Source organism: Platalea leucorodia, assembly GCF_965183815.1.
Source record: "Platalea leucorodia genome assembly, chromosome: Z".
In the NCBI taxonomy this organism is placed as follows: Eukaryota; Metazoa; Chordata; class Aves; order Pelecaniformes; family Threskiornithidae; genus Platalea; species Platalea leucorodia.
The window spans coordinates 13,234,177-13,247,600 of NC_138858.1; the positions used below are offsets into that span (position 1 = coordinate 13,234,177).

Below are 13,424 nucleotides of genomic sequence, written 5' to 3' on the forward strand. Positions count from 1 at the left end.
ACCAGCTGCATCGCATGCCTGCAAGAGCAAATTCATGGACAGACCACCCCAGTGCCCCCAAAGCAGATGAATACAGAGCCTGTGTTTTTTTCCTCCCAGTATTGCAACACTGCTGCTGGGACTTGTTTTTTCTTCTTTTTTTTGACAGTAAATGTAATTGGAGAATTGCTCTCCTTCCTCAGACAGCACGGGGGAAGGAACAAAGGACGTGCACTTCTCTGGAGGACATATCTTTCCTCGTGCTGCTTTTGGCAGCTCCTGTCGCTCCTAGCACAGGGCAGGAGGCACAGGACCACCTGAGCCCTTTTGCCTCTCTTTCCCACCTCAGAAAAGTCTTATTTACCACAGCTCAGCACCAGCTAGGACTGCAATATTTATAAACATCATGAACCTTGCTAATTCTTAATTTTGTTGGTTTTTTTTTTTTGTTTTTGTTTTGTTTTCGGCAGTTATTTCATTCTCTTATGAAGAAGCTCTAGATACGTCAGCCTTGATTTAGGGATTTCTTTCCCAACACAAAGTTAACCGGTCAAAATTACTTGCACCAGAACCCTATTCGTCAGACCTGATTAAACACTGGAAAGCAACTAACATCCCACTGTCTGATTTTGCCCTCAGAGGTAGCACTCTTCCCTTCAATGCCTGCACCCTGTCCTTGTTGCTGCTTTCGAAAAGAAAGAAATGCACATCTGGCAATTGTAAGCTAGCACATCTCACTGGCTTCCCCGCAAGAGGATACAAGCCCTACCAGAGTCTCGAAGCTGAAAAGCCTCTGCCCAGCTCGGTACTGGCATTTCAGAGGTGAAGTATTCAAGTACGGCAGAGACTACAGCATGGAGGGTGTTGCTATAGCTTTGCATTTACAAATGGAGATGGCTAAAAAGAGCAGATTGTATTAAAAAAAAAACTGGTAGTGCCAGTAGAATGTGAGTAAGTTTCTGTCCTGGACACTATACATATTTATTTTTAAAAATCCTGACACTGGGAGCAGGGAAGATACACTTGCATAACAGCGTTCCTAGAATAATTTACATATTTAAGTTCCTTCATGGATTATTTTGTGGGAGGTTGTCTTGCCACAGTACTTATGTGCAATTATTGCAGTCTTGGCATTTAATACGCCTGCTCTTTGGAAAAATTAAAACTATTCAGAACAGAGGGCAACAACAAACTGCAATATGGTCATCTGAACTTAAAGGCAAAGTGCCAATTCGCCAATCACACCCACTCTTAGAATTTGTACTTTTCTAAAGCACAAAATCTAGTATCTCCAGGCACTGGGAACAAGGAATTTTGGGGGAATTTCTCTACATTTCCCTTTTAGGCTTGCTTTCCACATGTGATGACCATCTGCACAAAAGTCAGCTTCTGATGCACAGTCATTTCGCTCTTCATGGGAAACACATCCACAAAGAAACAGAAACATTGGTTTAAAAGAATTATTATTTAGAAATGTCACGAAATGCCACATTCTAACTACACTACATCAGAAGACAGTTAGTTTTCATTAATCCCTTGGAAAAGCTACAAGAAGACTGGACTACCTGTGATGCAAAGGAGGATGGTGCTGAGACTGCCAGAGGACTGCAGAGCAAACGGGTATTGCCCCCATCGCTGTGCTGTGTGGAGGTCCCACACCAGGACAGCACAGCACTGCCCTGTACACGGCTGAGCAAAGTGCCATCCACTGGGGGCTGCATCACTGTGGGGCGGGACACCCACTCCACATCAGCTCTGAGGCCAGGGTCCATCCTGGGGCAGGGTCCTGAGCTTGGGGATTGCAACACTGCCTCCTGCAGCCACTGCTATCTCCTAGCAAATACCAGCCTGGAAAGCAAAATCATTACAAAATGCAGCTGCCCACCTCCTGCAGCCGCTGCTCTTACATGAACATCCCCTGCTCAAGGAGAACTTTGGGTACCATCTGCACAAGCCAGCTTCAGCGCTTCCCAGGTAGTCACCCTGCACTCATTTCAGCCAAGCCAAGAAAACCATCTGTTGTAGGGGATGATTCATCTGAGCCATTTTGGACACCTAAGGATGAGGTCAATCTCTGTCCGGGGATGCCTGCTTCTCTCCTGTGACTCCAAAGGGAGCCCAGCTCACATGCAGACTTGTACCCACAGCCAGATGAATCACTTCTGACTCATTTCTACTCTGTGAGATGAAATGCAGCAGTAGTGCAGGGGTAATGAGCCACCGCCGGCAGCCAGAGGGGTTATTTAATCAGTGGTTTCTATTAAATTCAACCCTGTGAAGCTCCCATGGTCTACAAAAGGGCTGAAATTTCAGGGGTTTGTGATTGCTGACATGGGTAGACCTTCAGCTTTTTACCCTGGTCCTGATTAAGGCTGCAATGCCAAATGGTTTCGCTTATGCCACAAGGGATGAAGTCACTCCAAATTTAACTCAACAAAAAGAAAACCTTGATCTGAACCATTGGCTTTGATCTTGTTCTGCAACTTTACCTTTTAGTTATTTAAGTCATTTCTTTATTACCTGGCAGAACTTGGCACTTCTCCAGCTAAACTTGAAGATACATATAGCAGTATCTGTACTCCTGTACGTATCTGTGTCTCCAAATTTAAGTGGCTATGTATGTTCATTATAGAGCTTTTCAACAAATAGCACTGTTTATTATAAAAACCACCTCAGACGTGGTAGATGGATAACAAAATTTTATGCAAAAGAATTCAACTTACAATTAACTGATTTATTAAACAAAATACATCATCCTTTTGTGAATTCAATTGTTCCTGTTCGTCAGCTTTTTGAGGCTTGAAAGAAAAAAAAAAAAACGAGTTTTCCTTCTTTCTCAACTCCCACTTGGTTTTCAATTTGGAATGAATTTGTTATTGTAGTTAAGGCAGCCTGCAGGGGGGAAATTATTTTCTGTGCACCTGCAAAAGAGGCTGCTCCTTTCAAAAGCCACGTTGACACTTTACCAAAACCTGGTTCCCAGGCAGGAACTTGCCTCAGCTTCAGTCATCTGACATTGTTTAAAACTCAGTAAACATGTTGCTCCAGTATTACCCTGAATTTAACTGAGACAGCTGTAGCAGCTGAGAGCAGGTTTAGTCCCTGCTATGCACTACCATATTATCAAATGTAATTGAATATAGGCATATTTCAAAAAGCGAATGTATTTCATTTACATTCTAAAGTCATGTTTTAATTTGACAAATCTGACCCTTTTTCCTTAGGGGTGAAATCAGCCGCTTTTATCCACCCTACATTTGAACTGTCCATGTCCCATCCAGTGCTTTCGCTTCAACACAACACTGCTGAATATTTTTGCAGATGCTGTTTCTGATCAAAAGCTGAATCAAATTAGGCATGTGGATCCCCCAGCACAGAGATGACTTCTGGAGACCCAGGCCCTGCATCTGCCCACAGCCCCAGCCGTTGCTAGTGTCGTCTCCCAGCCATCTGCACAGACAGCAGGCCACTGGGCAGCCAGGAACACCCCTGCCCTGAGATTTGGCAGTCACAAGGCTGGGGATGGTGCAAGCCACCTAGAGCTGAGGACACACGCTGCAGCACGGGGTACCCACACCCGGCTGCTATAACCAACATCTCCACCTGGCGCTGCTTCCTCTACAAGTAACTAAATAAGGAACACCTATAATGTATTTGGCATCTATAGCCACAAGGTCCTTTCCTGCAATACCATAGCCTAAATGGAATGTAACTGTAACAACAGGGAGAGACGGTGGCATATTCTGGGACTCAGTGCAGTGTATTTTGAGGCTAACAAATCTAAAAATATCACCAGGCTTACAGAAGACTTTGCAACATACTTGGACAGGAGAAACATTACCATATGATGAGCTGTTGAAGAGTTCGATATTGAAGAAAGCATAGTCCCCGTTGGTCATTCCTTGCCGATGAGCAGCCAACATGATGTTCCTGATTGTGTCACCGCTGGCACACATGATTACAACTGGTGGAAGAAAAGGAAAAACACAGATAAGAAGGAGTTCAAGAACTTCAGGGAACAAGCTGTTAAGCATGAACGCTGCCAGAGACGGTGACCTCAGCTGTCCTCCCAGTGTTGCAACAAACATGACAATGCAGATGGTGAACAAGGCTGATTTCCCAAACAGCTGAGAGAAGGCAGGTACCAAACACAGAGAGGCTTCCCACTCCCTTGTCTCCTCTGAAAATAATTAAATAGACCCTGTGTGTGATCTAAGTTTTTTTACCTCTGCAACGTGTGATAAGTTCTGGCTTCAAATTTCTTCAACTGCATATATTTGTGGGGTGGATTGCATCCATAAGCCTCTGTTGTTACTTCTAAGTGGACATAAGACAATCTGAAGATGAAGAATCGAGGTGACACAATGACACTACCATTTTAATTTCCATTCCATTGAACACTTTGGTGTAGTTTCATCTCGCCTACACCTCAGCTGTCCAAAATTTAGGTATCTGGTCTAGAATTTGTTGCCTCTCTACGGTTAACAGAGAGCAGCATCTCTGCAGCTGTCTAGGGACAGAAGTGTGAATCTTTCCAGGACACAACTTTCTTTCCAGAGACTATACAATAAGCCTAGGCAACGACGTTTGATGGGACGCTTAATGTTCAGAAATGGGAAAAGCAAGTGCCACTTTCTGAGCATGAAGATTAAAGGTGGTTACAGGATTAAATGCCACAAAGCCTCATTTATCACGGACCAAGAGCTGAGCAGGGGCTCTGCTGCTACAGCAGGACCTACAAGCCCGCAGGCATGCTCTGTGCGGGCACCGCGATCTACACTGCAACAACCGTGGTTGAGAGGTCTCTTCCCCAGCCTGCTGGGCAGGGGGAACTACTCCCCTTGCTACCCCTTCCCTCTGCAAAGGGAAAGCAGGAACTCAGGCACGGTCTTCAGCAATAGGGAGGCACCTCCCAGACTGAGCACATTATACCGTAAACTTTTATATAGGTTCACAAGACTATGGGTATGAAGCTCCTGACGTCAGAGGGAGCAGCAAGTATTGTACCAGTGCGTGCTTCGGGGCTATACCCTGCAGCAAAGTCGTAAGAGATCCTGTTGGGACGATGATTCAAAACCAACTGCATGCACGTTTCCAAAAATGCCGTCACACATGGCAGGGCTCAAAAGCTACAATAATGTACACAAATATTTTCACCCCAACAATAAAACTGAATCAAAACCACATTCGGCTTTTCTGGGTAGAAGTGTTTGCTATTAGAAGAAATGAAAAGGCCAAACAGGCCAAATCTTTTCGCACACAATGAATCTTCTCGCACCGCTTTTCTGGTTGGATGCCATCGCAAGCATAAAGCTCCAGATGCACCGTCGGCGTGAGTCACGTTTGGTACATCCCCACGCTTCAGGAGAGTTACACCATGCATAGCTCTGCCCTCCTGATTACAGCAGAGTAATATAATAATTTCCAGAGCAACAGAGCAAGACGTATTTCATGACCATTGTGAAGTATACTAGCATGAAGGAAAAGAAGAAGAAAAAAAGTTTTCTTACAATAAAATTTGGATCAAATCTTTTCCAGACGCACATCAGGAACGAATTTGTCTCACTGTTTCTAATTTCAGCATAGGTGAGAGATTTCCTTTTGAAACACTTCCTTGCTGCCCTCCCAATTCTCCCTTGACTTCGCCTTTACAATTCACATCTATCATAAAATCATAATCTGTAGATGGAATCAAAGAGATTCCCACAACACCAATAAAAGATCTTGAGCAGAAGGAATAAAAAAAAAAAAAGAGAAGAGGAAAAACCCCTACTTTAAAATACATCAAGTCGTATTTTGTAAGCCTCTAAAGGAACATAAGGGAAGTAATATTAACTATTTGGATGTGGTTTTTAACCCAGCAGGAGAGCAAAAATTAGATATTTCAAGATTTTGAGGCAAATAAGCTCTGGGCATGTCCCTCACAACCTTCCAAAAATGTAAATTACATGTATTTAATCTGCATCTGTACCTTACTACAGTGTACATACAAATAAGTGCAAACACATAGAAAATGTTCCCCCTCCAGTGTAATACCCGCAGACCACAGTAGTTCTAATACTAATATTCTGAATTTATTGACGAGGATTATTGACTCATCCTGCAAATACTTAAGAGTTTAATTCCAGTTAAAGGAGTAAGCGTTCCCTTTGCTGTGCGCATCCCTTGGACTATGCGCTTATGCAGCACGTATTTAAGCACAGTCCTGGCTCTGTGACCATTATGACAAACCTGAGCTTACAGCATCAGGTGTGCAGCGTGGCTAACCGAGTCTACAAGGGAGCTTGAACTACTAATGAAATTCATTAAAGACAAGTGGTTAACCTTTACCATATTTTTCATCATGATTTTGTTGTGGCTCCAGGTCTTGAGTCTTTTGAAGTGGCTCCAGGGACAGAAGAGGCAGCCACTGGCAAACATGGGTGTGCGGCTGAGTGTGCCCCTGCCTCCCAGACCCCCGAGAGCTCCGCGCAAACCCCCAGCCAGCCTCTGCCCCGGGTCCCCACAGGCCAGCTGATGGGGCAGCTTCTTTCTCAGCCTTCGGAGAGTTTTGAGCCTGTATCCTGATCTGCTTGAAAGCCCACTCCCACTCAGAGAAGCTCAAGGAAGCCCAGCCATTCAGGCAGGACCACCGTCAGCAGCGATCTCCTCCAGAAACAGAGAGGGTGCAGGGGCAGAGCACAGGACAGTATCATGGTAGGTGTGATACAGGAACCCTTAAAAACTGGTGAGAAAACAAACCAACCAAACAAAAATGTTTTTAGGAAGTGCTTTTGATGGTGCCACATTGCCCACCAGCCCAGCTGCCCCGTGGGGGTCCTTCAAGGCGTCCCCAGGAGAAATGAAGACCTCATCTGGTCAGCTAAGGCACATGGCGCATCCTTCACGTGGTATGCGACTTTTAAAATATTGTGACAACCTGAAAGATGCCCTGAGCAGCAGGACCACCCCTCAGGCCCAGAGGAACGTGCAAGGAGAGTCCTGCAGTCAGTCTTTAAAGGCAGAAAGGCACAAGTGGAGGTGGAAGGACCTCACTCGCTGCATTTCGCAGTAGCAGCATAAGCCAGAGGACAAATGAAGAGGCAAGACAGAGCAAGGGGATGCCAGCAGGCATGGGGAGGGGGAGAGAAGACAGAGGGCTGCTTTTGTTTAGTCATTTGCAAGTTACAGAATGATGTAAGACCAAAGGTCTCAGCTCAGCAAAGCATTTAAGCCTGAGCTGAAAGCAAGCCTCTCTTCCCTGACTGTCAGCACAGTCTGAAGAGCGGGGTTTGCCTTTAGCCATCAGTCACATTCCCACAGCACAGCCACAGCTCCCTTTGCCTAAGGGTGAACACTCATCTTTTCCTGTCCTAAGCATGCTGTTATGCTCTTAGCATCAGGAAAGTCAAACACATGCACCAAAGTCAGGATGATTAAAAAAAGAAAAGCATCTTTCCCCACATAGCGGTTTCCACTAGCACTTACACATTTCTTTCTCTCCATTCAGAGTATTTCCCCGAATGGTACTTACTAGGAAAGCTCTATTTTAAGCACCTGCTTCGGTGAAGAGAGAATTAAAGAGCCACACGCTATTAGCCCTCCGTTATCTCACGCTCCTGCGCACATTAAGGATTTCACAGCAGTGTTAACCACATCAGCAGTGCAAGGCTGCTCCGTCCACAGCCTACGGCACCCTAACACCCGTTGCGCCAGTCACGCATAGCATTATCTTTATCGTTCCAATTTTGATGCTATTTTAACATTCTACAGCCAGGGATGTAAAAATTGTACAAAGCACTTTGTACATCTACGTCTCTTTTGGAAAACAGCTAAGGACTTTCTTTAACTTGATCCTGTGGTCCACTCCTGGAATACACCTTTTCTTTTTTTGCAGTAACTTGGGTGGGGAAGCCTATGCCTGGTAAAAGCCTCTAACAGAAAATGCCTTTTTGATAAGCCCGTACATCCACACATCGCTCAGCAAGATCTCACTTTATAACACATCTAACTACAAATTTGCATGTCTCAAAGCACTTTGAGCGTTTTACTACTTCGTGATGCAAAGCCAGTTCATCCAGCCCAGGGGTGACTTTCCAAGATGTTTTACAAGCCATTTATCTCCACGGTGTTTTGCTAACAGCTGGTGGCAATATTACTGCACACACTCACGGGTTTTGCATCCCCACAACCCCTGCAACGACCGCTTCCCCTAAACGCATTTGTTATTTATGAAGTACTCGACGGGGCTTCCAACGGCAGGAGTGGGGAAAAGGGTCCCCGCGGCAAGACACAGCAGGGTGAGAAGAAAACATCTTTGCTTAGACTTTGAACTTACAGAGAGTCACTTCAAAAATCTCAGAGAATAAGCAACAGATTTGCTGCTCCGCAGACGCGGGTGATTTTGGGTTCCCAGACTGCCAGCCAAAAGCCGATTTCCTACCACGCCACAAAACCCTCCCAGAGCGGTCCCCGAGGGTGAGCCTCCCTCCCCGCCACGGGAGGCAAAGCTCTAAGGAACTTCTGCGGGCACAGCTTTCGCTTGGGGCTGAGGGTCCCCATTTCTCGGGGGATGCCTGGCCTGGGGATGCCGGCACAGCACGACAGTGAGCTTCCCCACGGATGGGAACGTGACACGACTCCCCGCTCCCGCAGGACCTTCCCTCGCGGTGCTCCCACCGCCCCAGCGCCCCGTCCCTGTCCCCAGCCGCCACCCAACGCCGTCGGGGAGCCACGCCGTGCGCCCCGCCGCCACTCACCCCTCTCGCCGGTCTGGAGGGCGCGGACGACGTCGTCGAGGTCGAGGTGTCGGCTGCTCTCGTCGAAGCTGTGCACGGCCATGTGGAAGGCCTCCTCCTGGAAGACCACATGGACGCCCTCCATGGCGAAGTAGCAGCTGCGCTCGGGGTTGCTGTCGCTGTAGAGCAGCGTGGCCCGGCTCCACTGGTGGTGGCGGAAGAGGGCCAGCAGCATCTCGCCCATCTTGGCGTAGGCGGGGGCGACGCGGGTGAGGTGCGAGTACTCGCCGCCCTTGGCGCCGAAGCCGGCGGCCAGCGCCCCCGCCGACAGCATGGGCACGTCCCAGTGGGCCGCCAGCCGCGCCACCGGCGCCGCCGCGTACTCGCAGACGGGCCCCAGCAGCAGGTCGGGGCGGCGGCGCTGCAGGGCCACCATGTCCACCAGGCTGAAGAGGGCGCGGTTGCCGCACGCCGAGTCCTCGTAGGTGAGCTGGAAGGCGTAGCCGGGCGGCAAACCGGCGCCGCTCTCCCGCAGGCTCCGCACCGCGTACTCGATGGCCGGCCGCACCCGCCCCAGCGAGAAGAGGTAGGCGTCGTCCTGCGGCAGCAGCACCAGCACCCGGATCAGCTTCTCCTCCTCCGCCTCCGCCGCCTCCGCGCCCGCGGCGCCGCCGCCCAGCGCCGCCCGCGCCGCCAGCACGCAGCAGAGGCTGCCGAGCAGCCAGGGCGGCATCGCGCCCGCCCCCCCCGAGACGCCCGAGCTCCGGCAAAACTTTTCGCGCCCCCCCTTCCCCGCCCGCCTCGAAATTGTTCGGTCGTGCTTTATTTCTCAGGTGTTTGGCGAATTCACAACCTGCCCCCGCCTGCGGGTTACGGACGGAGCATCTCGGCTCTGCTTTGCTTTTTTTCTTAGATGACTATTCTGATATTTTTTGCCTCTCCCCCCCGCCCGCCCCCCCCGCCGGATCCCCCCGCGGGGCTGCCGGGCTGCGCCCTCCCCGCTTAAGTAGCGCGGGAGCGGCGGCGGCTTCTCCGCACGCCCGGCGCGGCGCGGCCGGGTTTGTGCGCAGGGAGGAGCCGGCCCGGCCGCTCCCGCCCGCCCCGCCCGCCCCCTCCGGCGGCCCCCCCGCCCCGCACCTCTCCCGCCGGCCGCGGCTGCGGGCGGGCTGCGAGCCCGGGGACGCCGACACCGCGGGGGGAGGGCGGGGGGGCCTTGCCGCACGTATAGCGCTCGTATGTGTACCTATAGTCATCTACCCTCCCGCTGGGCTGCTGCCCTCCCTGCCAAGCCAGCCCCTGCAGTCGGGGCCGGGCAGTAAAGGATCCCACTGCACTTTAATTTTTTTTTTAATATTTTTGGGGGTTGCTTCAGCCCGGTTAAACTGCACTTTACTGCCTCAGGGAAGCATTTGAGCCCTCCCCCCCTCCCCCGAGGGCTTAGGGGTCGGTGCTCGGCAGGACCGGGGAGATTTGGGGAAGGGGGGGTTGCAGCATCAGCACTGCGGCAGGGTACAAGCGGGGCTGCCCGGCTGCCACCTCCTCACCCAGAAAAGTGCTCCGGGACGGCATAACCCGATGGGGAAGCCGGCACTGGATCCCTGACCCCTGCTGTATCTCTCTGGGGTCTTGCTGAGACCCCCATGCCAAGAGGGCCCAGATGCAGTTTTCTGTCGCTTCCCACCCGCTGTGTCTCCAAGGCACAATTTCATGCCCCAAGCAGCAGAGGTTTCCCCAGTGAAGGAGACAAGTCCTGTTCTGAGATCATTTTCTGGGGAAAAAAAGAAAAACAACTTTTTGAATTATCTTGACAAGACAGCCTAGTCAGAGCATGTTAAATGCATCCCTGTTCAGCTCTACTTACTGGCCATAAAGCTGCTATGCTTAAGATTTTGTTAGTGTTCATTTAAAATGGACACTCCTGTTCTGGAATAAAGTCAATGCGAAATGTGCAAAATGTTTTGCGAAAGCAGCATTGGTATACCTGATGCTTTTTGACACCAAAATCCTAAAGGATGGCTCTCTGTGGAGTTTTCTGTGCCCCGTAACAGCACGCATCCTCAAACCCAGCGTAGGGCTGCATGGTTTGGCATTTTATGGTTACTCAGAGAGTGCCAGGTTTGTATTCGAAAGGTGAGTGAACTGCTCCTGGCTTTACAGAAGGGGTTTGTTTAGTTCAGCACGGAGGTCGTTGTCAGGGCAGTATGTGTAAACTGACTTGTTGCTGCCTGCACTGTGCAGTCTGTGAATGGGAAACCTGCGCTCCTGGGGTGACCATCTGCTCACCTTTAAGGTGCCTTGATTAAAAAGAAAAGAAAGGTGGAAGCGCTTGTACAGTTACAGCTGAGAAGTGGAAGGAAAACAGCAGACAACGCAACGTACAGAAATAATCATAAAAAAAATATTTTTTTTCGGGAGCATTTATCTAATGGGGCTCAGTAAAATAAAGAAGCTCAGAAATTCAAAGATGGGTAGCGTCTCTGAGAAATGTGCCTCTCACGTAGTTTTATTTGATTACTGAATCGAACTTCAGAGTGTTCTTGAAGATTACATAAACATCCACCCTGGTGAAGCTGGTTTTGTATGTTCCTGTACTGTAAGTTATGTCAGGCATTTTTTGTTGTAAATGACTGCATATAACATAGCGGAGATTAAGCAGAATGTTACAATATACAACACGCCAGCCATCTTCACCACAAAGCTTGCAAAAACATTTTCTTAAGACACATTTTGAAACGCTGACCTTTGTAGTCACTGCTTCATGGTGACCCTACAGATGTGTTTACAACACGGAAATCTGGACAGATCTCTCTTGATTCCCTCCTTCCCCCACCAGAATATCTTTTTCATTTTACGTGTGAGCTCCATACTCTCCTAGCTGTCTTATTTGAATGTAAGCTGTGTAAACACAACAGAAGAGATAGTAAGCCCATAAATCACGGGGCTGCCATCCCTTCACGCTGGCGGCTGCTTGTGAGGTAAAGTACTGCTGGGAATGAATACGAGTGGGAGAAGCAGGGCCAACATGAGGGGAAAAAGAAACAAGAGGTGTCTAGGCAGTACTGTGTAGCTGTCGTAGCGTCAAAGACCAATTTTGATGCTTTCAGAAAAAGATCTGGCCCACAGTATGTGGTCCTTACTCACCTGAGCAATTGCGTTCAGCCTTATGGGAGTTGCAGTATCTCTGTGGGCCCAAAGTGTCATGAGAATTTCAGTTGTTCCCCTTCACCCTAAGCAGTTTTATAAAGAAGAATCCCAGCCTGTGGTTGGTTTATTTTTCTGAGTCCGAAAGTTATGCACGAGAATTTACTTGTTAATCCCAATTCAAAATGGCACTTAATCCACCTCATCATTAATTCACTTACAGTATTTTCCATAGCTATAAATTCAACATTTCTCCACCAACATTATTTTTTTTTCAGCTACATAAATGCTTTTTAATAGGAACAAATCCTGCAGTCATGAATCAGTAGCAGGCAGAATGCCCACGGACTGCAGTGAGAGCAGAGATTTCAGGCTGGCCCTTTAGGACTAAAGTCATTTCAGACACAGGCTGTTTTCCCCCCAGAAATAACTCATACACAAATCAAGAATCACTTGACTCGCTCCAGCTAGCATTAGCAGCAGTCTCAGCTGCCTGCTGCAGGGTAAGAAAACTCTTCACAGGCAGGTTCGCTGAAAACATAGTCCCCCCTAGAGGTTGCAAAGATGAAATATTTTAACATCATCCGTACTGCAAACATATCCTGCCATTCAGGCTTTCAAATTCTTTCCTTGTTTTTCAAGAAATCTATTCTCTTTTTGTTTCAAGGAATCTATACTCTTCTGGAACACACCTAAGGGATTTCTTACCGTGACATGATGTATCTGGGTGTCTCTTTTTGTGTTTTCTGGTCTTACCTTCGTATACTTACATTACGTAAAAATGCAATGCAGGTTTTAGGTGAAAATATTGCAGCATGAACACTCAAGATGAGCCACTCTGATACTAAAAAAATAAATGGAAAGGGGACATATTTCCTTGTTCTTCTTTTAATTGACACCATCTTCTGTATAGATACATATGCAAGAACAAGATGACAAAACGACACACACAAAACGTGAGCATACATACATACAGTAATAACAGTTTGCAGAACTCACTACTCTCTCTAACTTAACAGCTTCCACTTCACAGCACACAGTAAGGTAAAGGTGGGCAGGTGGATGTCATTTTTGTATTACAAATGGGGAGAACAGAACTTGGGAAGGCAAACTGTGATGTCCAGAGGTCTAGGGTGATCTCAAGATCATCCCTTCACTACACCGCTTTATCTTCACTACTGCTGCTAAAATCATGGCTTGATGGTCCTCAACAGTCACACAGTGCAACACCTACCCATCTTTTCCCACCGATACGGAAAGGTGAGCCGAGATGTAGCCCCACATGAGACGTGCTGTTCAGTTATGTAAAAGCAGATGGTAGGATGAAAAAGACTGACAAACACACCCCCCCCGCAATTAGTCGCAGATTCTGCTCCTCCTCCCAGAGACTATTTCAAAAGCATGTACTGTTCCAAAGCATACAAATTATGGGGCTAAACCCCAATCTGATAACCCAAGGTAATGCAATCAGTACTTGCTGTGTTTCCTCCCATCTACAGGCCAACATTGAATGTGAGGTAACCATGTGAGAGACAACAAATCAGGAAATCTTGGCAGAGATACAACATTCAAGGCAAAACGCAGGAG

The 13,424-nt window shown here is 48.1% G+C and overlaps 1 protein-coding gene across 1 annotated transcript in view; it reads right to left on the reverse strand.

Annotated features, from left to right (window-relative positions):
* NPR3 (natriuretic peptide receptor 3) overlaps window positions 1–9,429 on the reverse strand; it is a gene marked incomplete at both ends in the record, with an annotated part of 41,584 nt that extends 32,155 nt beyond the window's left edge. The window contains 2 exons of the mRNA XM_082335652.1: window positions 3,821–3,943; window positions 8,718–9,429. Coding sequence (XP_082191778.1) covers window positions 3,821–3,943; window positions 8,718–9,429 — 835 coding nt within the window. The remainder of the gene's footprint in view (window positions 1–3,820; window positions 3,944–8,717) is intronic.
* Between the last annotated feature and the right edge of the window lie 3,995 nt (window positions 9,430–13,424).